Raw genomic sequence first — 24,818 nt, 5'->3', positions numbered from 1 at the left:
GTGCAAGAGGCAGAAGGAGGGAGCCAGAAGATGATTTGCATTTGGGGGAAAGAAAAAAAAACTAGGCTTCACTTGACTTTTCACACAGAATAGGTTCAAGGACTGATTGCTAAAAATGAATAGGCAAATAAGTGCACGGAAAACAAGTTTGGTAAAAAAAAAATCTTAGAAGTAGGATTTCTGCAGAGGCATTGACAGACCCAACCACACCATGTATTTCCACCCCCACCCTAGCTTACAGTTTGCCTTCGAGGACCACAGCAAACGTTTCTGTGAGTCTCCCAGGATGGAGGCTGAGACCTGACATTCTTTGGGCAAACACTGGAAGCACACACACACACACACACACACACACACACACACACAATGGCAATTTAATGTCATTTATTTGAAATGCTTCCAGAAAAGTTTAAGGCTGTTATACAAAAACATTCATTTCATCAAAACATTCACTTCCTCTCCTCCCATAGGCAACAGTTGAGAGACCACTTCTCTGACCCAAGCAGTCGATGGCTCCTTCAGAGAATGGTCCATTCTTTCCTCCACCATCAAACGCCTCTTCTCAGCTTTGCCCTGCTTTGCTCTGTAGCAGGCTCATGCTCGTTTTGCTAAAGGAGTAACAACTTGAGAAACAAAGCAGTTTTAAATAAACTTGTAATAGAAAAAAAATTCCACCATGTTTAGAATCTATAAATACAGAAGAGTATGTTTTTACAGGGCCAAATTGACGGCAATATGGTTTTTGAAAATTCACAAAGCAATCCACCTGGCTTGTATATTGATCATCTCGTCACACATCGTGAGCGCACAGACATATGTACATAATAAGATGACAACGTTGTATTGACTGATATCTTTTTCCCCCCTGTAAACTTGAAAGACACAGATTTAAAAGGAAATTCCATTTTTGGCAATAATTGAGGATCATCGCTACTAGTACTGGTGCGGGCGTTTGCACAGGTCTTCTGTCATATTTACACTCACTGGGGCTTCCTTTTCTACGTATTTAGTAGTTTTCCTTTTTTCTCTTTGCCCCCAGATCTGCAACCTACCCTGCCCTTCAGTCTAAGCTGGACAAAGAACTTTCAAGTTGGGCTAACTCATCCTACGTAATCACAAACACCCAAACCCGGTGCTACGGAGTCAGTTCTCACACAGAGTGACCCTATGGGACACAGGAGAACTTCCCCCACCCATGGGATTCCCAAAGCTGGACAGCTGAATGGCAGCAGATGGACACATCTTCCTCCAGTGGAGCGACGAGTGGGCTCAAGCTGCGGACCTTTTGGGTAGCAGTTGAGCACTTCAACCCGAGCCAAATTAACCACAGAGCTAGTGCCATCGGCCCGTGCAGAATGCAGTGATGTCTGAGCACAGCAGTCAGAGTGCGCAAGCGGGTACCCCAGAAGCAAGCCAGGAAAACCCACTCTCTGGCCTTTCTCTGTACGGCTTCCCACACGAGGTAGTGATGAAACCCTTTCCACTCCAAGTTCTTCCTCTCACCTTCTGTGAAACAGAGTCCCAGAATAGTCGTTGTCTCTGTTACCCACTTTGCATTCACGCTACAGTGTGAGCGGGCTGAGGCAAAATCAGAAATGAAGACAGGGCCTTCTGGTGCTCCTGGGAGGAATCCCCCCAGGCCAGTTTCTATTCCGATGTTTTAAGCTAGAAATGGCTCTCTTAGCAAGCCATTAACTAGCCCAGAGGCCTCCTGGTGCAATGTGCATTTCTGTTAAAAGATTCGGAGCTGGCAGCTGCTTTTGTACTTTGAATTTGCCCTTTCAAGGTCAGACTCTATTTCATGTCCTAATAGATTATTGCTTCAAGCTTGCCTTGGAAGGAATCAATCCCAAGGCCAACACAGAGCTTCTTCCATTGCACAATGCAGCCTTGGGAGTCCCCAGGGGTGCTGGTCAATGAAGTGGTTTGGCTGAATGCCATTGAGTCAAGCTCACTCCGCGGCATTGACCTTTCCCGGTTCCCCTCAAATGCCATCATGAGACAAGTGACTTCCTCATACCCGGCTTGCAAGGCCCTCCAGCACCCAGGTGCAAGAACGAGGGGAGCACGAGAGTAGCACGGAAGGGCTCTGGAAGCAATCTAGGGAAAGCAGAAGTTTAGAGATTCTTTTCTCTGGGTTTTAAAATCCAGCAGGACAATTTTGAAAGTAACTTGTTCAAGCACTTCTCCATCCATCATCCATCCACTTGTGCAATGTAACACAGGGTAAGAGTTGCTTACACAGATTCCAGCTTACACAGACAGGTTGGCAGTTACAGTACCAGGGACAAAGGTACAGGTGTAAGTGACTGACTGGGTCAACACGGTCACAAAAATATTAAAAAGTGCTTCTCCAAACCGTTCCATGTGTGGAATGCAAATACTGTACAGCTACGTAAGACACAGGGCGACTTCCCGAGTCCATGCTCTTCTGTCAGACGTTGCTTTCAACGTGCCTGCTGTTCCCACAGGAAGAGTCTGTCTGTTCCATGTGCTCACAGTCGAGGCTGACCTCACTCGTGTCCATACTACAGTCCGAGTCACTGTCCGATTGGGCCATCTGCTCCAGTTTTGCATCTCCCCGTGGCTCCCTGCTCCCAGCGGCGGGATTTACGAACGGCCCCTCGGCGTCCAGCACCCCAGCCTGTCCAGCAGCGCACAGAACGGTCTCCTTGGCTTGCCGGATGCAGTTCAGCCACTGCTGCTTGTTGAAGGTGTCATTGGCTTGTAGGGAGTGCGTCTGACTTTGGGATCCATTTTTGAAGCTTACTCTGAAAAAGTTTTTAACTGGAAATGAAAAATACACGAGGAAAAAGATCAATAAATGGTTATTTCCGCAAGCCAAAGATAAAACACATAACATTAACCACCAGCGAGCACTGCTACCAATTGCCAACAAGTAGATTCTGGCTCATGGCAGTCCCCTGGGCAGAAAGACCACTAATTGATTACAAAATGTTTCCCCACTAATGCAGACCACAGCTAAGCTCCACCCTGCAGTCACCCCACTAATGCAGACCATAGCTAAGCTCCACCCTGCAGTCACCCCACTAATGCAGACCACAGCTAAGCTCTACCCTGCAGTCACCCCACTAATGCAGACCACAGCTAAGCTCCAGCCTGCAGTCACCCCACTAATGCAGACCATAGCTAAGCTCCACCCTGCAGTCAACATGGCTCAACTGGAGTTGACAGCACTGCTGTCAGTTGCTCTCAGGAGATAACAAGTGACTATCTACTTGGAATAACTAAGTCTTGCATTTCAAGAGATCTTAGGGAACTGGTTAGGCAAATTGGCGTCCTAGCCAAAAACTCCTGGGGAGGTATTAAAAAAATACAGATGGGGTCCCATCTATCCAGAGCTACAGATGGGCCTGATAATCTGTACTTTTAACAACTGCCCAGGCTAGAGCTTACTCAAGTTTAAGAGAAGTTCTTTGTAACATCAACATATATCTACTACATGCCACGTGATACTCTATTTAGTACACAGTGATTGAAAACATACATAAAACAGAGCTATTATACATTCCGTTTCACTTTGAAATAAAGTATAGTTTAATGAATTCAACAGGAGCTGTGTAGTGGAAAAATGGAAGCGCACATTATGCAGTATGCAATGTTTTTATTTCCTCCAGTACTGCCACGACAGCAGAGAGCAATACGTGGCTGACGCATGCACTCGGAGCTAGTTCCCTTTGCTTTAGGCAACAGAGTGGGAACCACCACTGCAGAGGGCTGAGAGACTGAGCAAGGCAAGGCAAGACCAAATGGTAGTTCTGATCCCCGAAATTCAGTCCCACCCGTCTGATCTTCAGCAACCATCTTAATATCTTTGTCTCTGTTTTCTTATTTGTAAATGGGAAAAAACCAAGAGAACCCAACTTTGGCATGGATGGACCGGGAGAACATTAAGTTGAGTACAATTAGTCAATCACAGAAGGACAAATATATGAGACCACGATTATATGGAAAAAGCAAGAGACAAAGACTTTCATGCCAAAGGGAACAGACTTTGGCGGTTACCAAAGGGAGGAGTGTGTAAGGGAAGAAGAGGAGCAACAGACTAGAGGGCTGAGAGGAAAGATGGAGGTCCACAACAGGGAGAAGAGGATTCAGGCGATGGGGAAGGCTGCTGAAGGCTTGATGAGTGCTTTGAAGTGTTGAATGCAGTGTTGATGATCTGAAATGTAAACCCCCAACCTAGTTCACAATAAATGAATAAATCCTATTACACACACACACACACACACACGAGGGGTTACCCCTCCCCCCAAAAAACACAGAAAAAAATTTCAAAGCTATGTATTCAAATTTATATCCAAAACAAACTTATCACCTTCAAAGTATTCTCCATTACACTTAGTATATTTGGCAAATCTGCAATTCCATTCTTGGAAACATTTTTCAAACTCATCTCTTTGGATGGCTGACAGCACCTCCCTTGTTTTTTCTTTCCCTTTTCCACATCAAGTTGCTGTCCTTTCATGTGCCTCTTCATTAGAGGAAACAAGAAGAAGTTGCATGGGGCAAGGTCAGGTGACTCAGGCACTTGGGGAAGAGAGGCATGCTGTTTTTTGCCAAACACTGGCACACACAGATGGCTGCGTGAGCAGGTGCATTGTTATGGTGGGAAAACTAGTCCCCCATCTGCCACAAATCAGGTCTTTTTTGGTCACACACTGTTATGCAATCTTTTCAGAACCTCTAAGTAGAAAGCTTAACAGTCTAACCTGTTGGAACAAACTCCAGATGCACTATCCCCCAACCTCAAAAAAGCCAAATGAACATTGCCTTGATCTTTTATTTCACTTTATGAGCTTTTTTTGGGTGGGGGTGGGGGGAGGCCGAGGTGACAATGGTGTCTTCCACTGGCTTGATTAATGTTTGTTTAGGGGATAGTAGGAATAACACTCCTCACCAGTAATGTCATTGGAAAAAAGCCTTGGTCACTTCAGAGCTGTTCTTCCAAAATATGGTATGTTTCCATGAGTTACTCTTTTTCCTGGTCAGTCGGAACCCAAGGCACACATTTCTCAGGGACCCTTCTCATTCCCAAATCTTCTCATAAAATCCACTGAACTGAGCCCCAAGAGAGTCCAGATAACACCCCCTTCCCTTCAGTGATCCATTGCTGGTCTTCAAGCACAAGTGCATGAAACATGGAGACGCTTTCATCCGCTTGGGAAGGTGAAAGACGTCTAAAATGAGGTTTGTCAGCCATTGACAGTCCACCTTTTGGGAAATGAGAAAACCACTCATCCACTGGAGCTTTTCCCATAGCACTATCCTTAAAAGCTGAGTCCAACATCACAACAGTTTCGGCAGTCTTTTTCCTGAGCAGGAGACAAAATTTCATAGCCGCACACTGGTCTCTTACAAGCAGCCATCACAAAAAAATGAAAAAATTCACTGTCCCAGGCGACACTACCGGGTGCACTAACTCAGAGCAAGTTGCTCGATGCTCGCTTATTGGGAAAAATTCATACCATGAAAGCTCCGCCCAGCCCTGCGCAATTCCAGGTTTTTTGGGGGTACCCCCTCGTGTGTGTCTGAGTTCACATATATGAACTACTACTATTACTACTAGTCGGATTGAAGGTGAGACAGCATGCACCTGCACCCAGAAAACATGATGCCTATGCTAACTCAGGAGGCACAAATGTTTTCTCAAAGAAGACTTCTCTGGCCGCTTACTCAAATTATTATGACTCTCTCTGTGTCTCTATCAAGAGGCACAATTCCCAATTTATAAATCATTTCCCTAATTAATAAATCATTTTATGGGGGCATTTACAGCTCCCATAACAATCCATACATCAATTCTGTCAAACACATTTGTACATATGTTGCTCACAAGATGACTTTTCTAGAGCACTCGGGGTACTTGTTTACTCTTTTCTTTCTTCCTTTACAATGAAAGAAATGGGCAACTGTCCATTAAACCCACAGAAGATACTAACAGGCATTGCTCTCTAAGTTCCTCTTAACCAAGTCTCGAGCTCAAGAAGCCCAATATGACAAATCCTTGGCCCAACTGGCCATGCTCGTGACTGTACGATAAACCTGCCGGCCTCAGGACAGCCCCACGGTTACACACACTCGAGAAAGAAATCCGTCCACCTAGAGAGAACTGCATGTTGACAAAGGGCCAAATACATTAAATGGGGAACAGTCTCTTCAACAAAGGGTGTTGGTAGAAACTGGCTGTTCATTTGCAGAAGAATGAAACAGGACCCACACTTTGCTCTATATACAAAAATAAACTCAAGATGAGTCAAAGGCCTAAATAAAAACCCTAGAGGGCTAAAGATCATCAGTGAAGAAATAGGGAGAAATTTAAGGCTTCTAACAGCCTTATGCAGTGGGAACACATATACTCCCCGACTCGTTCCTTAAGAAACTGAGGCTCTTGGTGGGAGCGGGGTTTCAACATGCCTGGATGGAACAGGAATGGAATTCACCTGATGCCAAGGCCTCGGTTCCTCTCCTTTCACTACCCAGTCATCCCCCTCCGAGTTACTAGCACAAAAGGCCAACCCCTCTGGCATACATACTTCTCTCATTGTTGCTGAAGGCTCCCCGCAGGGAGCCCCCCAAGCGCACTTCTCCATCCTGCAGCTCCTCCAGCAGAAGATCTTTCACAGGGATCGGCTGCCGGTACAGCTGGTAGCAGAGCTGCTCATTGTGGGTGACGGCTCGAGTGATCACGAGGACTTCTTGGAACAGGAAAACATGTAGTTTCTAGAAGAAAAGGATCCATAGGATTTCTGTCAGCAATAATCTAAAAAGACATTGATTTGTGAACCTCGTGCCTCCAGGAGACCTGCACTCAGGTACGTCAGAGGCATTTCCAGATGTGTTCGTGACCTTTCCTACAGGAGCACCTTCCTTGGGGCCCACTGTGGAGAGTCAGCACTGCCACCCCCAGAGGAGCTAATCCCACGGCAATTCACAACCATGGAGACACAGCTGACACAGCCCACTTTTTAGTGAAAATAACGAGGAATACGATAAAGGGGGTAGTGAAGGAAAGAGCTGCACCCCTGGCTTCGGTGGTTACATCAGCTGGCACCAGTCGTGACCCCCCATGGGTGCCAAAGTGGAACTTGGCCCCATCGAGCGTCCAAGGGCTGGTTTTTCAGACGCCGAATGCTAGGTCTTCCTTCCGAGGTGCTTCTGGGGACACTCAAGTCTTCAACCTTTTGGTTAGTGGCCAATCAGTGTGCCTCACCCACGGATTCCTGCCTGGTTATATTTCCCAAATGAATCTAAGAGCTCAGAACTACCCAGAGTCTAGTAAGGACGAGGCTGGTATGTCAAAGCCGGGTGCTAATCTGGACTTGCCAAGCCCTGAGTCCATACTCCTTCAGCCACACTGCTGGTTACCAGCTTTGTCCAGCAGCTCCAGTGCCGAGCACTGCCCATTCTGGAGAGAGCCAGAGAACCCTGCAGCCAAATGGAAGGTGACCAAAGCGCTCGCTCTTAGGAACTAGAACCTGGGGTCACGGAAGGGGTTGTACTTCAAAGGCAGGTGAGTACCGTTGTGCATGTTATGGGCAGCAAAGGAAATCACAAAAATGAAGGCTTGTCTCAAACCATATCACGAAAGCACATTTCCTGCATGGAGTTGGGTAATTTGGTTTCATTCAATTCCTTTCACAGTTGGGAAATGCTTTGGAACTGGCAGTCGAAGCCCGGTTTCCTGGTGGAAACTTGGCACTCATCTCGCTCTGGGAATATCAATGTGGGATTGGAAATTTACATTAAATTTTGATTTGGAACAGTACCATCATGTAATTTTCTATTTGGGGGGGAGTCTGTGGATGCCCCCTACACCACCACTACCACATACAACCGATGACGATGAGTCCCAATGCAGGGTTGAAAAGTGAGTTTATGTTTATTTATAAAAGCTTACATGTGCATTTAGAAAGATGGGAAACCAGAGTAAAGTACCAAACAATCAAGTTAACTTTGGTGGGGGGGGGGAACGGTAGAAAGTATAAGACTTTTCCTTTGAGGTGAGGAGCGGGGAGGAAAAGAGCTAGGCATTACACTACAAGCAACCAAGGACAGAGCAGACCAGAGGCAACGTTATGAAACCTCAGCCATAAGCAACACCTGACAGGAATGAGCTGCTCTCTCTAGAGACTCAGGACCACCACCCTGGGGAAACTGGTCAACTGGCATCACACGGACGACAGAGACAATGCTTTACCGCCACCATCTTACTTTGGTGGGTAGCAACTAGGTTCTTAAAAACTTGTGAGTGGCCATGTCAGACACAACTATTGGTCTTTTCCCATTTGGAAAAAAAGGAAAGATGAGCAAAGTCTCTTGGAAATAATTAGTCCCCTTGACCTTCAGCCTCCACCCCCTTGAGATCAGAAGAGCTACATGATGCCTAGCTACCGCTCCTGATCTGCTCTGCAAAGGATCACAAAAAGAGGTCATGGATAGAGTGGGAGAGAGGTATGGAACACATCTCAAAACCACGAGCCAGCAGGCTTGCGGGTCTACGAGGGACTGGTGGCCTGAGACTACGGCCTTCAGCCCTCCTTCAAACCTGCCACTGAACTCACCCTGTGGCTCACCTTTCAGCCAAACAAGACCTTAGGAAGGGAGGACTGGCACACAGAGGGAGGCATTCCTTGGAATAACAACCCACGGGAGACCCAAAGGGCCGCGTTTGCCCAGGGCAGAGCCCCGGAGGCAGGAAAGGGTAGGGCACAAGGAGGAGTAGCAGAGAGGAAGTGAGAAGCTTGCAGTGGGCCTGTGGGGATGAACTGTGTAGGAGCTCCTGAAGGACGGCCCTTTGCTTTGTCAACTTTCATCCACATCATAATAAAAAACGAACAGCCACAAAATAAAGGAAACAGAAACAAACGGAAGTAATCAAGGACTTGGGTCGTATCTGCTTCAATCGTCTAGTCAAGGCTAGGCAGTTCAAACTCAAATGGCCTGGGGCCTTTTGAAAAGTATCCCCCATTTATAAATATCCCCTGAGACTCTTTTATTAGCCCCAGTTTCTATTTGCCTTCAAACTGGGATGGTTTTTTTTCCTGACATAGGTCTTCTTCACAATGACTTCCACAGGTAAACTGGAAGAAAAAGAACCACAAGAAAACATGAACTGAAACAAACCTTCCAGCCCAGGCACTATCTTTGAGCTCAAAGATATGATCTGCCCACAAAATGAACTGGTGTTCATCTTCCATGCCCTTGACATGCCTAACCAGATGGCCTTTAGTCCTGACACACAGAAAGAGAGCAAGCCCACGTTTTATGAAATAAGGAATCTTCCCAACTATTTTCCCCAGGGCTTTCTAGAAAGAATGTTAGATGCTGAAGTCCACCAGCACTTTCTGAAAACCAGCTAAAGGTGGGCATTTCTCGCTAGCAAGTAATGACTCCCTAATCAGACACCTGTCTTTAATCAGTAGGACAGATCTCCTTACTCAACCCTCAGCCCTGAGAACGAGTGCTATGATATGACATGTACACTGTAACTTCAAATAACATTTCCAAGCCTGCTCGTAAAAGCAGTCCAGGTTGAAAGTGTGTTCTTGGAATCATCAGGCTTTATTAAGAACCTGTCAATCTAGTTTGGCTGTCAGTCTAAGTTGGCTAGATATTGAGGACAAAACCTTGTAGTGGAGTCTCTTTCTCAACAAAGTAGTCAAGAAAGATACTTTAATAAACATTGTTTTCTCTTTCATTAAGCAAATTCATGAATCAAACATTTTCTACTGGCTGTGCATAAAAATAATGTGGCTAGTTGAATGTATTTTGAACTCTTATTTAATTCAAATTCATCCTTCTTCTACATAAGCACTCATTAATTTACTCACTTATTATATATATATATATATATATATATATATATATATATATATATATATATTTTTGAGTACTTAGTATGGGCCAGTCCCTGGATGGTACAAATGGCTAACTCATTCCACTGCAAATGAAAGGTCAGAGGATTGGGTCTACCTATAGGCAGTTTGGAAGAAAGGCCTGGTGATGTAATTCCAAACATTCAGCCACTGAAAGCCCCATGGAGCACAGTTCGATTCCGCCACTCATGGGATCACCAGGAGTTGCAATTGACTGGATGGCAACTAGCAGCAGGTGCTAGAGACTGACAAGAACTGGCCCCTGCTCTGAAACAGCATGGTCTAGTACAGCGTTTTCAACCTTCCTAATGCTGCGCCCCTTCAATACACCTCCTCGTATGGTGGTGACCCCCAACCATAAAATTATTTTCGTTGCTACTTCATCACTGTAATTTTGCTACTGTTATGAATTGGGTGACCCTTATGAAAGAGTCGTTCGACCCCCAAGGGGGTCTCGATCCACAGGTTGAGAACCGCTGGTCTAGTAGCAGATACAGGTGGAGAATGTAAGCACTCCGTAAAAGGCTTGTATGAGGGTCTATGATAGCGCAAGAGGAAGAGATAGCTATCTCTCTATCCATTTTATTTATTTATTTAAGGAAGAGTGTTAATATCTCAGGAATAAATGCCAGGAAATGGGAAATCTACAGGCACTGCTAGTAAGGGAGGGCATTACTGAAGCAAAACAGCAGAAAACAACTAGCCTCCAAATGCCAGTCTGCAGACAGGTGCCACCTCCGCAGAAAGAAATGCTTCTCATCAAGCTAAAGGCGTTCCATTAGAGCGCTCTGTGTTTCTGAGATCAACTACTTTCCAGCACTGCGAAAACCACCGTTTATTTTCCGAAATAGAAGTGGGGGGAGATGTTAACTGTTATGTATTTGCTTTTGAAGGTTATGGTGAACGAAAAAAAAATATGGAAACCCTATGTTGGCTTCCAAAGTTCTTTCTGAATAGGTACTGCTACATGAAAAGACAATTGGGAAAAAAAAGTGTTCTTACGATGTAGAAGACACTGGATAATAATTTTTTTTGTCTGAAAAAATACGTAACCGTGGAGAGGAAGTCACAGGGCGAGGTTCAAGGGCAAAGCACAGGGGGTTGTCCACCACTCACCACGCCTCGGTTGTTCTTCAGTTCGCCGTGACAACACAGCACTCTCGAGCTGTCAATCAGGGAGTCCTTCTGACCGTCCTCCAAGTAAAGGAGCCGCTCTTTATAATAGCGGCATTCGGATTCCCCAGTCTTGGTGTTGATTTCTGCCACGATGCCCTGAATGATGTTGATCTATGGAAACAAAGAGGAAGGGATGAACAAAGGAATCAATCCTCCCACACCAGCAATCCCAAGGGCTCAGCCCAGGTAATCACACCTGGATGGCGATTCTGAGTTCCCCTCATCACTTGGAGGAAAGAGGAGAAAAACAAATGCTTCTTGTATGTTGTAGCTCTACACACACACACACACACACACCACCACCACCACCACCACCACCACCACCACCACCACCACCCCCCCAACCAAACCCACTGCTGTCACGTGAGAACTTCACAGATGGTAATATGACCTTATCATCGTCACATTTACTTAAACGCCAGAGTTCTCTCCGGTTTTCTAGTAAACAGAAGAGACAAAAGGCCTCCGAAAATCAACAGCATTTTAGAAAGAAACAGAAGACAAGCCAATCTCTGTGAATAGTAAGGTCTACAAGAGGCCTTTGCTCAACAAGAAGCTAATAAATCTTGTAATAAACTCAAGTAGTGATGCACCCCTTCTCTAGGGTCGAGTGCTGATCTTCCATATGCTAGTAAAAGTGGGGGCAACTGCAATCCAGTTATAATTGTTGTACTTCCATCTCTATCTAACAGATCTTACGGAGACCACCTGAAGTCTAGCAACAGATGCTAGTGTGTACACTTTTGTAGAAACAATGAATTTCAAAGATCATTTATCACTCTTTTCTCTATTTCCAAAGCTTTGTTGATAGCATAATTTTGATAAGAAATAACAGATAACCCCCCGACACACACTTTGGCATCATAAAAGAAGCTTTGGGGCTTCAATGTCAATCTAATCTCAAATATAAATCCTGTAAAAGTAACTTTCATTTTCTAACCACAAAACAATGAATAAATAACAGAACACTTTGGTTTATAAGCATCTTCTTTGTGCCCCGCCCCCCCCTCCCACCGCCTGGATTATACAACACTTTCTTTCTTTTTCAAGACTTTCAACAGGAAAATGTGCTTCTTTTCCTTCCTGGATGGCTGAGGACCCGCCACCGTCAGGAGTGAAATAGCAACCACCTGCGCCAGGATGTCCGTGGCCGGCCGACTGATCCGGCGGAAACAAATGGGCATGGATGGCTGAGGTTCCTAAGACACAAACTTTGGGAAAACCAGATAAAATGTCCACGACCACACCAAGCGTCACCTTTGTGTGTAGCTCTGGAGCCTGTTTGGTTGGTGGCAGGGCTACTTCTTGGTTTGGGTATGATTTATGACTTCTTGGATTATGCCAAGAACACGAACCCAAATGCACACTTGCAAGACACGGCCTGCACGCGAGCAAAGCGATCTCACACCGGAACCTAAGAAAGAACAGGACGCGGAGGCAGGAGGGCCGCCAAGGGCAACGTCAGTGCTGGCAAATAGAGGGACGAAAGATTCTGCAGGGACTAGATGTGCGATGACTGTGCGGATTTCCCCCAAGAGCACTAATAAACGGGTTTAAAGACATGACTCATCCCTTAGATGAAGGCAGCCAATGCTTGTTGAGAAGCCCTGGTGGTGCAGTGGTGAAGCTCGCGGTTGCTATGCACACAGCCGGCAACTGGACCCCACCAGGCAGTCCAAGGGAGAGGGCAGGCTGTGCGCTTCAGGCAAGAAGCCCGCAGGGCAGTTCTACTCTCCTGTAGGGCTGCTCTGGATCGGCAGGGAGAGTATGGATTTGGGGTTTGGGTTTTGGTTAATGCTGCCAAGGACCTGCCTGCTGTTAGACCGGGTGTTCACGGGATAAGATGGGGTTCCCAACCGGCTAGAACTAAGAAGTATCTGAGCAACAAGGGGCCCCGGTGGCACTGCCAAGGACGGGTTGGATGGCTAACTGTGAGCTGGCAGTCCAAGCCCACTAGCCCCTCCATGGGCCAAAGATGAGGCTGCCTGCTTCCGTAAAGATTCACAGCCTAGAGAATCCGATCAAGAAAGGGCAGCTGAGTTAGAACAGAGTCGCTAGTAGTCACCAGCGGTCATCGATCAATTAATTTACAACTATCTTACTCTTTCTACACCTTTAATATGTACTCAACCCCACACTTTTTCCTTGGTTTTAAAGACTTTGGCCTTAAGAATCTTATCGGTCAACACTGGCTAAATGCACCTGAGCGGCTCACGTTAGCTAATGACAACCATGCGGGAAACCAGAACGGAGATGCAGCACAGGCAACGGAAGAGCTGGCGCAGTTCATGAAGACTAATCAAATCAAGTGCCACTGTGGTTTCTAAGGCAGCTACGTACGTATGCCTACTTCCAAAGGCCGCTTCTTTCTGGGCTTGCAAAAGCACCCAGACCACACGCCATAAGCCCTGGGGGCCGTCATTTCATATTCTCTGTGCACAGACTTAATAGCCAACGGAAAGTCTTCCTTTTACCCCAAACACTTTTGTCCTGGCACCAGCTAACCACCACGGGGCGGGGTGAGGGGCAATCTCTCTGGGAGGGATTTGTTTTGCAGGATGGCAGGGGAAAGAAATGAAGTCACCTTCTGCAGACGGCCAGCGGCAGCCACGGGAGTCGTGCACTGCAGAGCGATTTCCTGCCGCTCTTCTCACCAGGGTTCAAACCCACGGGAGGGAGTGGTGAGCGGAGATAACTAGAGCTACTGGACACATGGACGCAAGCCCACACATGCTAGAATCATGTTCCTCCAGCTGGGACCTGCAAGCCCTGCCTGTCTAATCCCGTGTGGTGAGGTCATCGACTCGTGGGCTCTTGGCAGGAACCAAGCCTTCACTGCTGCTGCATCCAAAGCAGGGCTGTCTTTTCCACTGAGTCCAGTGATTTTTACAGTGTCAAGCAACTGGGGAACAGCAGGACAGGGAAGCGGTGCTGCTCAAGGTGGACAATGCCAGCCACGGGGGTGGGGGTCCTGGAACTATCAGGGGTGGGGTGGGGTGTCAAGTCAGATACCAACATTTTAACTTAGATTCTCGGATATGGTTCAAAAGTTTTTAACTGCTATAAGGGTGCTAAATTTCCCCTCCCTGAAATGGGGGCAGCAGGCCAATTAAATTTGGGAACCTATGGCCTATAGAATAATGTTTTTAAAAAACTAAACAATCCTTGGAATTGGAAACATGGAACAAGCCGTTCTCTGCAGCACATGGATCTGCAAAGTTCTTTTTGAAGAACTCCTCCTGTGGGGGAACTTTCTCTGGACTCCCCCCAAGATCACAGAGAGCTGTGGCAGGGGCCGCTCTGTATCGAAGCAGGCTTTTCTTTAGAGCCAGTCATGGGTCTGCGTGCCAGCAGCTCTTTCAGGGTCTATGCACTTGGCTTCGTGGGCTCCGATGTTCCCCTTCCCAAAGAAGGAAACGTTTATTTAGGGAACAGAACGCTACACTGGTGCAGTGGCTTTCATGCTAGCCACACAGTCACCCTGCATCTGAGGGACCACAGCTCATCTGGGGTAAGGATCGGAAAGCCACAGGGAAAGCCCATTGCTGTGCCCACACTCTGTAGAGGCCACTTGCTTTCCAAACACTTCCAAATACAAGTATACGTGTTCCACCCCTAGATCTGCCCAGGCAATCCTGTGCAGAGCGGACTTTTGACAATAGCTTCGTATTTTAATACACCAGGCAAGTTGGGTGACCAATACATGCTTTCATATTGCAAACAACCCCACTCTCAAATGGTTTTAATATGCCCTCCCCCTCAAAGGCAGAAAAGAAGAAGAGATTCATATGCTTTTAAAAAGTAATTACTTAGAACACCCAAGCTCCTTGTGGTTTCCATTGCCCCAACCCACACACTCACTGGGGTGAAATTCTGAGCGGAAGCAACTCTGGATTACTGTGCTCTTTCTCAATAATAACAGTAGAAACGATGAAGTGAGAGCAGGCCTCACCCCGGGTGTTCGAGCTGATCTGTACTAGGCTGGAGGCCTGGGGTGAGTGCCTTAGGCTGCCAGATGCAGCACACACACCTGAATCAGCAGCGTTTTTCTTCCACCTTCTCTGTCTTTGCTCAGAGACACCCGGCATAGCTCTGTACCCCGGGAACACTCCACAAAGTCTGGGAGCTAGACAGCTCTCCTAAATTCCCATCGGCCACTGTAGCTCAAAGAAAGGCCAAGTCTCGATTCCTTGGTGGAGACCAAAGAGCAGCAGTCAAGGGTAGAACCTGGAGTCAATACTGACAGGGTTCAAATGCCAGTGGATGATTCTGGATTTGGGACAAGCTATTTCATCCTGCCCTCCCAAGGCTCAATGGAAAATGATCCCACTGAGAACAGCTATCTGACAGCTCTGGGGATGGCGTGAGTTATACAAGCTATGTAAGGCAACACAGAAGGTGATTTTGGTAGGTAGGCAAGCATGCCAGCAGTTGCTCCCATTCTAATTATTATTGTGGGTGTTGGTATTATTTCTACTGATTCACATACATCGCCTCTTCCTGTTCTTGCTCTAGATCTACTCTGGGGATAAATGCTTCCGGGTTTGCATTTGAATGGCCTCAGCCATCCCAGGTCGGATTTCCCCAACTTCATACCCAGCACCCTCCCAGCCTGCTTTGCTGCCGCCTGACTCCTCCTCCTCTTTGTTCTACACACTAGGGGAGTAAATGTCAAAGGTCACATAGGGCATACGTGAAAGCCCCCCTGGACTTGGTGTGCCCTTACTTAGAAAACAAACAGGCTTCTAATTCATCATAGAACAAATGAAACACGGCCCAAATGGAAATTTAAAATCCCTGTACCTAGATACAGGGAGGCCTGGAGGTGGTGCTGGAGGGTTGCTATGAATCAGAATTGATTTGCTGACAGTGGGTTTTCTTGTCTTAACATAACCAGATCTGAGGAGTCCTGGTGGACCGGTGGTTAAATTCTTGGCTGCTAACTGAAAGGTTAGCGGGTTGAACCCCGTCAGCTGCTCTGTGGGATAGAGATGAGGCAATCCGCTTCCTCCGTAGGGTTCACAGTCTTGGAAACCCTATTGGGTAGTTCTACTGACTCAGAGGATCGCTCTGAGTCAGAATCAACTTGATGGCAGCAGGTTTTGGTTTTATAACCAGCTCTGAGCCCACATCCTCTGCCTTATGTCCTGCTGCTGCCTCAGAGTATTCTCAACCCCAGACAGGAAGACCGTGATACTCCCCAGGCAGGCCTTGCCTTGTCATTCCCCCCTTTCCGCAGGCCCTGTGCTTCTCCTGGCATGCCGTCTCCTCTGCCACTCTCTGAGTTTCCACTGGTACGTTGCAACAATCGTGTGAGATGGACCCCCTTCCTCTTGGTTTTAATGGCTGCTAAGGAAGAGTCCATATTTCCCCAGCCAGCCACCCAATGGTCAATGAGTATTTCTGAATGAGCAGGCTGCTGGCAAGTAAGACAACTGACTAGACACTCCACTATAACTGGGACTGAGGAGAGGTAGGTCTTCATGCTTGATGACAGCACAAATGGACCTATGGCAAGAGGCAACGTCTCTTTTCTGATTGAACCGAGCTTTCCAATGGAAAAATGTCTACAGGGACACCAACCTGCCGTGACAGCAGCGGTAACACGTGGATTACAGGGTCATCTATACGAAATCAAGACATTCTAGACCGGACAGAACCTCAGCGAGCATTTCAAGTGAAGGATGCATATTGCAGGTTAAGAGAATGCACAGTGCAGGTTAGGAAACCAAGACACAGGAGAAGTGACTTGCAAAATTAAGAGTTGATGGCAGGGCCGACTCTTCCCTGAACCGTTCAGGGAGGAAATATCAACAGACAGAAGGAAGCATGCACAGACTTACAGCTTCTTCTAGGTGCTGTTGATCAGGGTTATCATTCGGTGTGTGCCTCAAGATTTCTCGAAGCAGCAGGGGGTACTTCACCAGGCGGCTTCTTGGAATATCGAGGAAATTCCAGAGGTCTAGCTTGCGGCTAAAGGGGGATTCTAAACATCGTTGCAGGAAGTCCTGGACTCGGTGATCTTGTTTCTTGTGGTCCAGGAGAGCTTTGGCAGCGACTTGGTTGCTACAGTAGCTGTCGTAGGAGCTGAGACAGGGCAGCTAGGAAAAGAAAATCAAAGGCGAGTTGGGGGGTTAAAATGAGCCCCAAAGCCACAAGCTACCAGCATCACTCCTGGGAACTGCACCCACATCTAACTGCTCTCCAGGCCTGGCCAATGCTCCTCTATGGGCACGGTGGAGGAGAGCGGAAGGATGCTTCAAAAGAGCAGGTGACGGGCAGCTTTCCTGAGGCTCTCGCTTGTTTGCGCTGGCATTCTTAGCTGCCCCACCTTTATTTTCTTGATTGTGGGAACTGATATCACAATTCATGGGCATGTTCTGCCAGTTTAAGCTCAAAATGAAAGAACCAGAATTACATTGTCAATGCTCGCCGTGCACAAGTGTCTGAGCCCTTATAAAAGTATCTGGTGAGGGTTTTTTTAAAAAAATTTTATCGTCAGTACATTTAATGCACATTATCGTAAATTATATTAAACTAATCTTCCTTCCTTTTCTCCCTCCCTCCTTCTTTTGTTTCTTTAAAAAATTTTTTAAACATTTTATTAGGGACTCATACAACTCTTATCACAATCCATACATACACATACATCAATTGTATAAATTGTATAAAGCACATCTGTACATTCTTTGCCCTCATCAATTTCAAAGCATTTGCTCTCCACTTAAGCCCTCTGCATCAAGTCCTCTGTTTTCCCCTCTCTCCCCGCTCCCCACTCGCCTCTTAGGTTTATTAGGGTTTCTATTCAAATGAATCACAAGAAAGTAATTTAGACAGCAGCACAGAAAGCAAGCGCACTGCCCGATTCCGCAGCCTTGCCCCTTTGCAGGGCTCTGTGCAGGCGTCTGTCTCTACCTTAGTCTAAGATTACCTGCCTCCAAGGCAGTCTAACTCTAAGGGGCCCCAAGACAGCGCAACACAATTATGGCTAGTGAAAAGTCAGCTTCCGAAAGCATTTAGAAACGTCTTCTAAATTAGCCCTGACATGCCAGGAACGATTCTGGCACACTGCACTCAATGATCAACGTGGCAACGCCAAGCAAAGAACAATGTGAGCTTAAAGACCACGGATTATTTCAACTCAACTGCCTGCCTTCCAGCCAAACGCTAACCCCCCTGACACATTCTATCGGTCACATCGTGCAAACACTGTGTCAGAGGCTCAAGGATATGGCTGCTCATCCCCTCTTTGTCTCCTCTCTACTAGCTGGCACACGAGCCTCAGCGCCTTCCACGTGACACCAGCCTCCAGAAAGCGGCCAAAGGCAGTTAAACATGGCCACTACTGTACTCTTCCTCACGGCTAGGAATTGGCGAGGCGGCTTCTCAAAGATGGTGGGGAAATGCCATTATCTTAGAATTTCATTTTCCCATGAATTTGACCATGACACTTGCTGGAGAGGAGGGATGCCATGCAAGACCATGCCTTTCATGTCTCCATCCTCAGTACTCTGCACTGGGCCTAGCAGACAGCAGGTCTTCTGAATGAACCAGCCAGTCAATGACATGTCCTGGATTATCAGGTTAGATCAGGTTAGAAAGGTTGTTTAAAAATAAAACATGGTGGCATGTGAACTGTGGTCAAAGCTTAAGTATTCGGCTGGGTCTTTTATGGCTCTTACTAAAATTTTTTTTCTCAGTGACTGCTACCAAAAACCACTCCAAACCAAGAAAACATTACCAGGGAAGCACTATTTATGAGTTTCATTCCTTGGCAATGTCTACCTTCCTGACATGCTGTAAGAACCTCTATTTAGGTGAAAGGAAAAAAGCCTCAGAAGTTCTTTGTCCAAACCTTATCTTTGGGAGTAATGCTAATTAGTACTTACACATGCATGCACACTGAACACACACACACTCCTAGACGGGGTGCTGTGGCTTGTAATTTAGATTTTCAGAGTTAATTAGAAAGGGCCTTGGGGCCTCTTAACTTTGTTTCCACTTCCTTTTTAAAAGACCTGGATATGTCCCATGTCTTTATTATTTTCCTGACAAAGGACCAAATCAGCAGTAACCCTCGGATGTGAACTAGCCCCTACCACGCGGCTGCTCACCGTCCAATGGGCCATTAATCTCTCTGATCCTGCCGCCCGGTTGCTGCCATGGCAACCTCGCCAGGCGCAGGTCCTGTGTTCACACCTGACAGGGTGCTCATTTCCTGGGCATGACCTGAACGGAGACCTCTCTCCTTCAGTCCAGGCAGTGAGAAAGCCACAAGTGATCGCTACATTTGATAGGAGACAAACAAAGGCCATACAGATTTTGGTTCCACAATCCCTGTCCACTCACTCGGTAGGATGAGCAAGTTGAGCAGAAGAGAGGCGATAAAGCAGAGGCTGAGAGCACGGAGCCTGAAGTCAGACAGAAGAACTGGCTCGGAGCCTAAGAGGTGGGCCTCTCTTCTGCACCTCAGCCTTTCCATTTGCTAATTGCAAGTACCAATGTCCGCCCTCCCTGAATAAGACACACAATGTCTAGCACAGAAATAGGCCCATTGGAGTGAGAAAAAATCCCTAAGCACTATTATTATAACTATGTTTCTAGGATTTTTTTAAAAAAAGAAATTGGTTTACAAAAGCAAAGCACTTGCTCATTTGGAGCCAGAACTGGAGTCTGAAGTCTGTTCTCCACGGCCAAAGCTCGGAACCACTTAACATCGCTTTAGACAGGCTGCCAAGAATTCATAAGGAAAACTCTGTGTCTTTTCTAGAAATTCTTTCTATCTCTGAAAAACTGTGATGAGAGACAGAATGGATCTTTTCTTGTTTCTTTCATGTGCCTTGCCTCTCTCAAAAATTAAAATGTAATTAGCACTCAAATTAGCATGTGAATGTGCCTTATAGAGCTGCTAATTTTATTACTTAAAAAAATCTAAGATCAGTAAGTCATTTGGGGAGTTGTTTCTTTCTGACAGGGAAGGCTCACTCCAGCAGTTGACCCATGGGGTGTGGAAGATGTGTGTGGGCACACACATGGTCTCTCGTACATGTGATAGATCCTGAGTAACCAGGACTGGTCCCTGAAAAAAAAAAAGCAACCCTTCTGTCTAAGGTCTTCAAAGTCATTGATTCATTCTAAGGTCAAAAGGACTTACTAGGGCTCTCCAGCTGGGAAGTACACTTGTTTAAAAGGGTTTTTTTAATAAAAAAAATAAAACGTTTTTCCTTGTGGGGGTGGGGTGGGAATAAATCAATTTTTCACGGGTTGAATTGGCTCTGCCTTTTCTCATTCAGCATCCACTAAGATGTTTATTTTGTTCCATTAGAGGAACTAGAACGCAAACAGATGCACCCCGTGGTTACAGTTCCCACTCACAGGGACACATCAGCAGTGAGAAGAGGGAAAGATTTAACAGCTCCTCGGGCCTGATAAATAAGGGCCTTTTCTCATGAGGTCTGCTAACAAGGGGCCAGTTGTTCCCTGTTCGGCTGCTCTTGAAGCTGCAAGTTTCCATTTGATGTCTGATGGGCCCAGAGAGCAGCAGACAAGCAGGATCACATTTGCCTGGGGTATGTACAGAAAAGGGCTGCCAAAGATGCTCCCAGATCAAACGGATTTTGTAATGAAAGTGACAAGCACTTATTTCAGGGAAGAATAGAAGTTCCTTTAAAAAAGACATGCTCCTACAATTTCGCTGCTGGCACAAATCGACAGTTTGTACATGATGTTGTTCTATATTGCTATCTGGTCACAACCAGCAGTTACTACGCTGATTCTGGCGGACAGCCTTTCCGCTTTCTGCTCCATCCCACCAGCACAGCCCACAGACACGGGAAGTTTAAGCAATGCTGAGAAAGACTCTCTTTTCTCATTACTAAATTATCTGTCTCCAACTGCCTGGCTCTCGCTGGAGGAATTTCTTTGCGGGCTGCAGAAGTTAAAGCCTCTACCACAGCTCATAATAAAATGAAAGTCAAAAATATAAAACGAATGACCTCTCCTGAAATATTAAGATACGCCGGCTAAATTATTCATCTCAGAACATTACTTGGCTTTCAAATACCCTTGGGGTTTTTCAGCCTTGGTGCTAAATTTGACTACTGGGCTGAAGCAGCCCGAGTGGTGAAGCCTTCAAAGGTTCTTGAGCAGGACAGTGACCAAGAAGCACACGTTGGACTAAGGGCAGTGTCACCACTTTCTGTGCATCTGTACGGCACGAAGGCAAAGCCAGTGTGTCTTACACCAGTCGCTGTCCACTGCATTCGGATTCCTCGTGACCCACCACTCAGGTCAGAGTAGAATGGGGCTCCAGAGGCTTCACCGGGGCGCTCTTTTCAGAGGTAGATCACGGGGTCTCTCTGTGGCAGTACCCTTAGGGGGCCTTGAATCTCCACTCTTTCAGTTAACAGCCTAGTGTGCTAATTATTTGCACCAAGTGGGTGGTAGGAAGGTTACAACAGAAATATTAATTGGGTAGAGACCTAACGCACATGGTCAATACTAAAATTTATAATGTCCATAACACTCTCCACACAGAGAAATAACCTCTAACACTGGCTGCGGCGGCATTTCGTGCTTACCCTTCTGAACACCGTTGAGATCACAGGAATAAGAGGCCTAACCATACCTGGAAGAAGTCATTCAAATAATGCCTTGCATGATGCTTTTTCATAGCAAGTGATTAATACCTGGAGCTCAGGCGGAAAACTCTTGGAGCACTCACAGGAGGAACTAGGAGGGGAAACTGGTGGGGAGTGGGGTGGGGGTGAACAGGTAGCGTATGGTGAAATAGAGTGTATGTACACTTGTCTAAAGTCAAGTAAATAAGCAAGTATATTACGTCGCCTGAAAGATGACAAAACCAGCCCTAAGACCACCCATTTATGATCCTAAAGCTAATACAAAGGAGCCCTGGCAGCTTGGGGGGCTGTGTCTGTGTATTAACCCTAAGGGTGGGGGTTCAAACCCACCAGCGGCTCTGTGGGAGAAAAATGAGGAAGTCAGTGCCTATAAAAAGTTACAGCCAAAATAATAATAATTTATAAATTATCAAGGGTTCATGGGGGAGGGGGAGAAGGGAGGGAGGAGAAAAATGAGGAACTGATACCAAGGGCTCAAGTAGAAAGCAAATGTTTTGAGAATGATGAGGGAAACAAATGTACAAAAGTGCTGGACACAATGGATACATGTGTGGATTGTGATAAAGAATTGTACAAGCCCCCAATAAAATGATTTTTTTTTTTAAAGTTACAGCCTCAGGAACTTTAGGGGAGCAGTCCTGCTTTACCCTCTAGGGGGCAATATGATGGGGTTGGCTTTGGTTTTGGGAGATCTAATATCACAGATTATATCTCTAATTAGAAAAGGCAAACAGGTCAAGTTGAAGTGAAGGGCAGGTCAGCACATACCCAGATCTTCTAGCAAGACATTTAGGATTAGATATATGCTAAACACTGGCAAACATTTAGGTTTTACTTTGCTATGGAAGCACATTTTGACCATGAGATTCATTTATTTGTTTTTTGGTTGTTGCTGTTTCTTAAGACTGAACAAAAGCTCTTTTGATGAAGTACAAAAACCATGCCCATCAGTTTGTACTGAAATAGAAAGGATAATAATTATATTAGTCATTGGCCTGAATTGAACATTAGCTTTGTTTGATGTGAAAATAACAGTTCCATGTATGCTTTTACCTGTATTATTGAAGGGAGGGGGGACAAATTACCTCTGATTACAGCTAATTTGCAATGAATAAAAACTATTTTCATGCTTTGAAGACCTAAAGGTGAAAGCTAATTATAATTTTGACTAGAGTTTGTTGTCTGTTTTTGTGATAGGAAACCCCACATTTTCCCATGAAAAAGTCTAGATAAAACGAGACTCCATCTCAGTTACTGGCATTGGTCTTCAACCCAAACCAGAGAGGTGTTCTTACCCAGCCCACGAGGATGGGTCCCACATGCTCAGTTGAGCCATCCGGCTTCCGAATACCTCGAAGCTGGCTGAGGAGATCTGGCAAGAAACAAACAAGCAGAACACTTGCTTTGTTAGGCATTCAAATGGGAAGAGGGCTGGAAGTAGGCTTGGGTTTACTCACACTGTTACGTAATTGCGATCTCCCTATCAACTCAAGGAGGGCTTACAAAGGAGTCCTTCTGGGAACAAAAACATACCTTCATGTAGAGGGATGAGCGAGTCCAGGGTTCCGAAAATCTGATTCAACTCCTGTTCAGTCATGATGGAGAGTTTCAGCATGGGGTCATGATAGGCCTGCCCAGAAAAGAAACCATTCTATTGGGAGGCTGTAGGCTGGTCATGTGCACGGTCCCTGAGCGACACCCCCCCACCCCATAAGTAACAAAACACCAGGCTCTCCACAACAGCTTCTCCCACAAGGCAGCAGGAGTTGCAGATGGGGGTGCATACTGATGCAAGCCTAGCGCTGCCTGGAGTCCTCTGTGATTGTGGAAAGCCAAATCAGAATCAACACCAACCAATCAACAACAGCAACAAAATCATTTTGAGTTTAGTACATCATACATCTAGAGAAGGGCACCCATCCTAAGAGTAGAAGAGATTTAATTGGTAAAATATTTACAAAATTAACTTCACTGAAGATCCTGCAGACTGAAAAATTCCTACTTTATATAAAACACATTTACAGCAGGGTCTTTTGGTCCCTGTTATTTATTTTAAAAACGAGCCTTGGGGTGCTGAAGCTAATGGTTGCTTTGTTTTTTGTTTTTCTCTTTCCAATTAAGTTGTTGAGACTTTTAATTGTCCATTGGGTGAAGGTTGAGAGTGGATCAGCTTTCCATGCAATCATCATACGCATGGAATAATTGTGGCTGTTAAAAAAAGAAAAGAAATGAAAAGTGATTCATGTCCTTGCCTACTGATTCTTTTGCCACGAGCTCAATCATCTCTTAGTAAACATAACGACACAATGACAATGTCTGTCCAGGACTTTGTGATAAACTGCAAGGACTCAGAGGACATCCTCTGCCTTCAAGAAATGTACAGCTGCCTGGGGCGATGAGAAAAATATCTGGGAAAAGTAGCTCATATTTAGAAAGTAGTTCAGGGAGTGATGTTCATTGCTACTTCATCACTGTCGTTTTGCTACTGTTATGAATCGGGCAACCCCAATGAAAGGATCGTTCGACCCTCAAAGGGGTCGAGACCCACAGGTTGAGAACCACTGCCCTAAGAGGCTCAGAGCTGGTCTGAGGCTTCCGCAGTCTAATGTTTGGGGGATGTGCTGCCTGGCACAGAGGCAGCAGCCACACATATTGCTGAAGACTGAATTGCGAGTTGAGCTGATTTCTGGGGGATGGGTGGATTTGGATGATTGAGGTTAAAGGTTAAAGGATGTGAAAAAGGATGGCAATAAAATATCTTAAGACCTTTGGGGCTGGGAAACCTGGTTGCTAGGAGAGGGTGTTAGGAATACAACCAGTAAGATGTCTTCCAGAGTTAGATGCTTTGCCCTCTTTTTCCTCCTCCTCTTCCAGGTCTGATTAAAACCCAGTTTCTTGGCTGAGTACAAGCAAAATTTGATGGCTGTCTTGCAGGAATGCCAGAAGGAGCCTTAGCAGATGGTTAGACTCAGGGCCCTTCAGAAGAGGTTCCTTCAGGAGAGGTGGGTATCTGAGCAAAGATTTTAGTCTCCAGGCCACAGAGGTGAATGGATAGGTTTGGGAGGAAGGTTTATTGTTAGGAGGCATGGGTTCCCCACCCCAA

At 46.1% G+C, this 24,818-nt stretch overlaps 1 protein-coding gene across 3 annotated transcripts in view; it reads right to left on the bottom strand.

The window, feature by feature from the left end:
- Positions 1-295: 295 nt before the first annotated feature.
- The window catches only part of ARHGEF3 (Rho guanine nucleotide exchange factor 3), a 355,657-nt gene continuing 331,134 nt past the window's right edge, over positions 296-24,818 (bottom strand). The window contains exons 8-13 of one of the 3 annotated variants that reach the window (XM_075550011.1): positions 23,249-23,345; positions 23,011-23,087; positions 16,919-17,176; positions 11,016-11,186; positions 6,558-6,744; positions 296-2,787 (exon numbers count right to left, since the gene is read on the bottom strand). In XM_075550011.1, the coding sequence (XP_075406126.1) occupies positions 2,435-2,787; positions 6,558-6,744; positions 11,016-11,186; positions 16,919-17,176; positions 23,011-23,087; positions 23,249-23,345 (1,143 nt within the window). In that variant the 3' untranslated portion in view covers positions 296-2,434. The remainder of the gene's footprint in view (positions 2,788-6,557; positions 6,745-11,015; positions 11,187-16,918; positions 17,177-23,010; positions 23,088-23,248; positions 23,346-24,818) is intronic. The other 2 variants (XM_075550010.1, XM_075550009.1) reach the window with 2 other exon arrangements.

This window comes from Tenrec ecaudatus, chromosome 5 (genome assembly GCF_050624435.1).
Source record: "Tenrec ecaudatus isolate mTenEca1 chromosome 5, mTenEca1.hap1, whole genome shotgun sequence".
Taxonomy (NCBI): domain Eukaryota; kingdom Metazoa; phylum Chordata; class Mammalia; order Afrosoricida; family Tenrecidae; genus Tenrec; species Tenrec ecaudatus.
The sequence above is the reverse complement of the archived record's forward strand: the minus strand, read 5'-3'. Positions and strand labels throughout refer to the sequence as shown.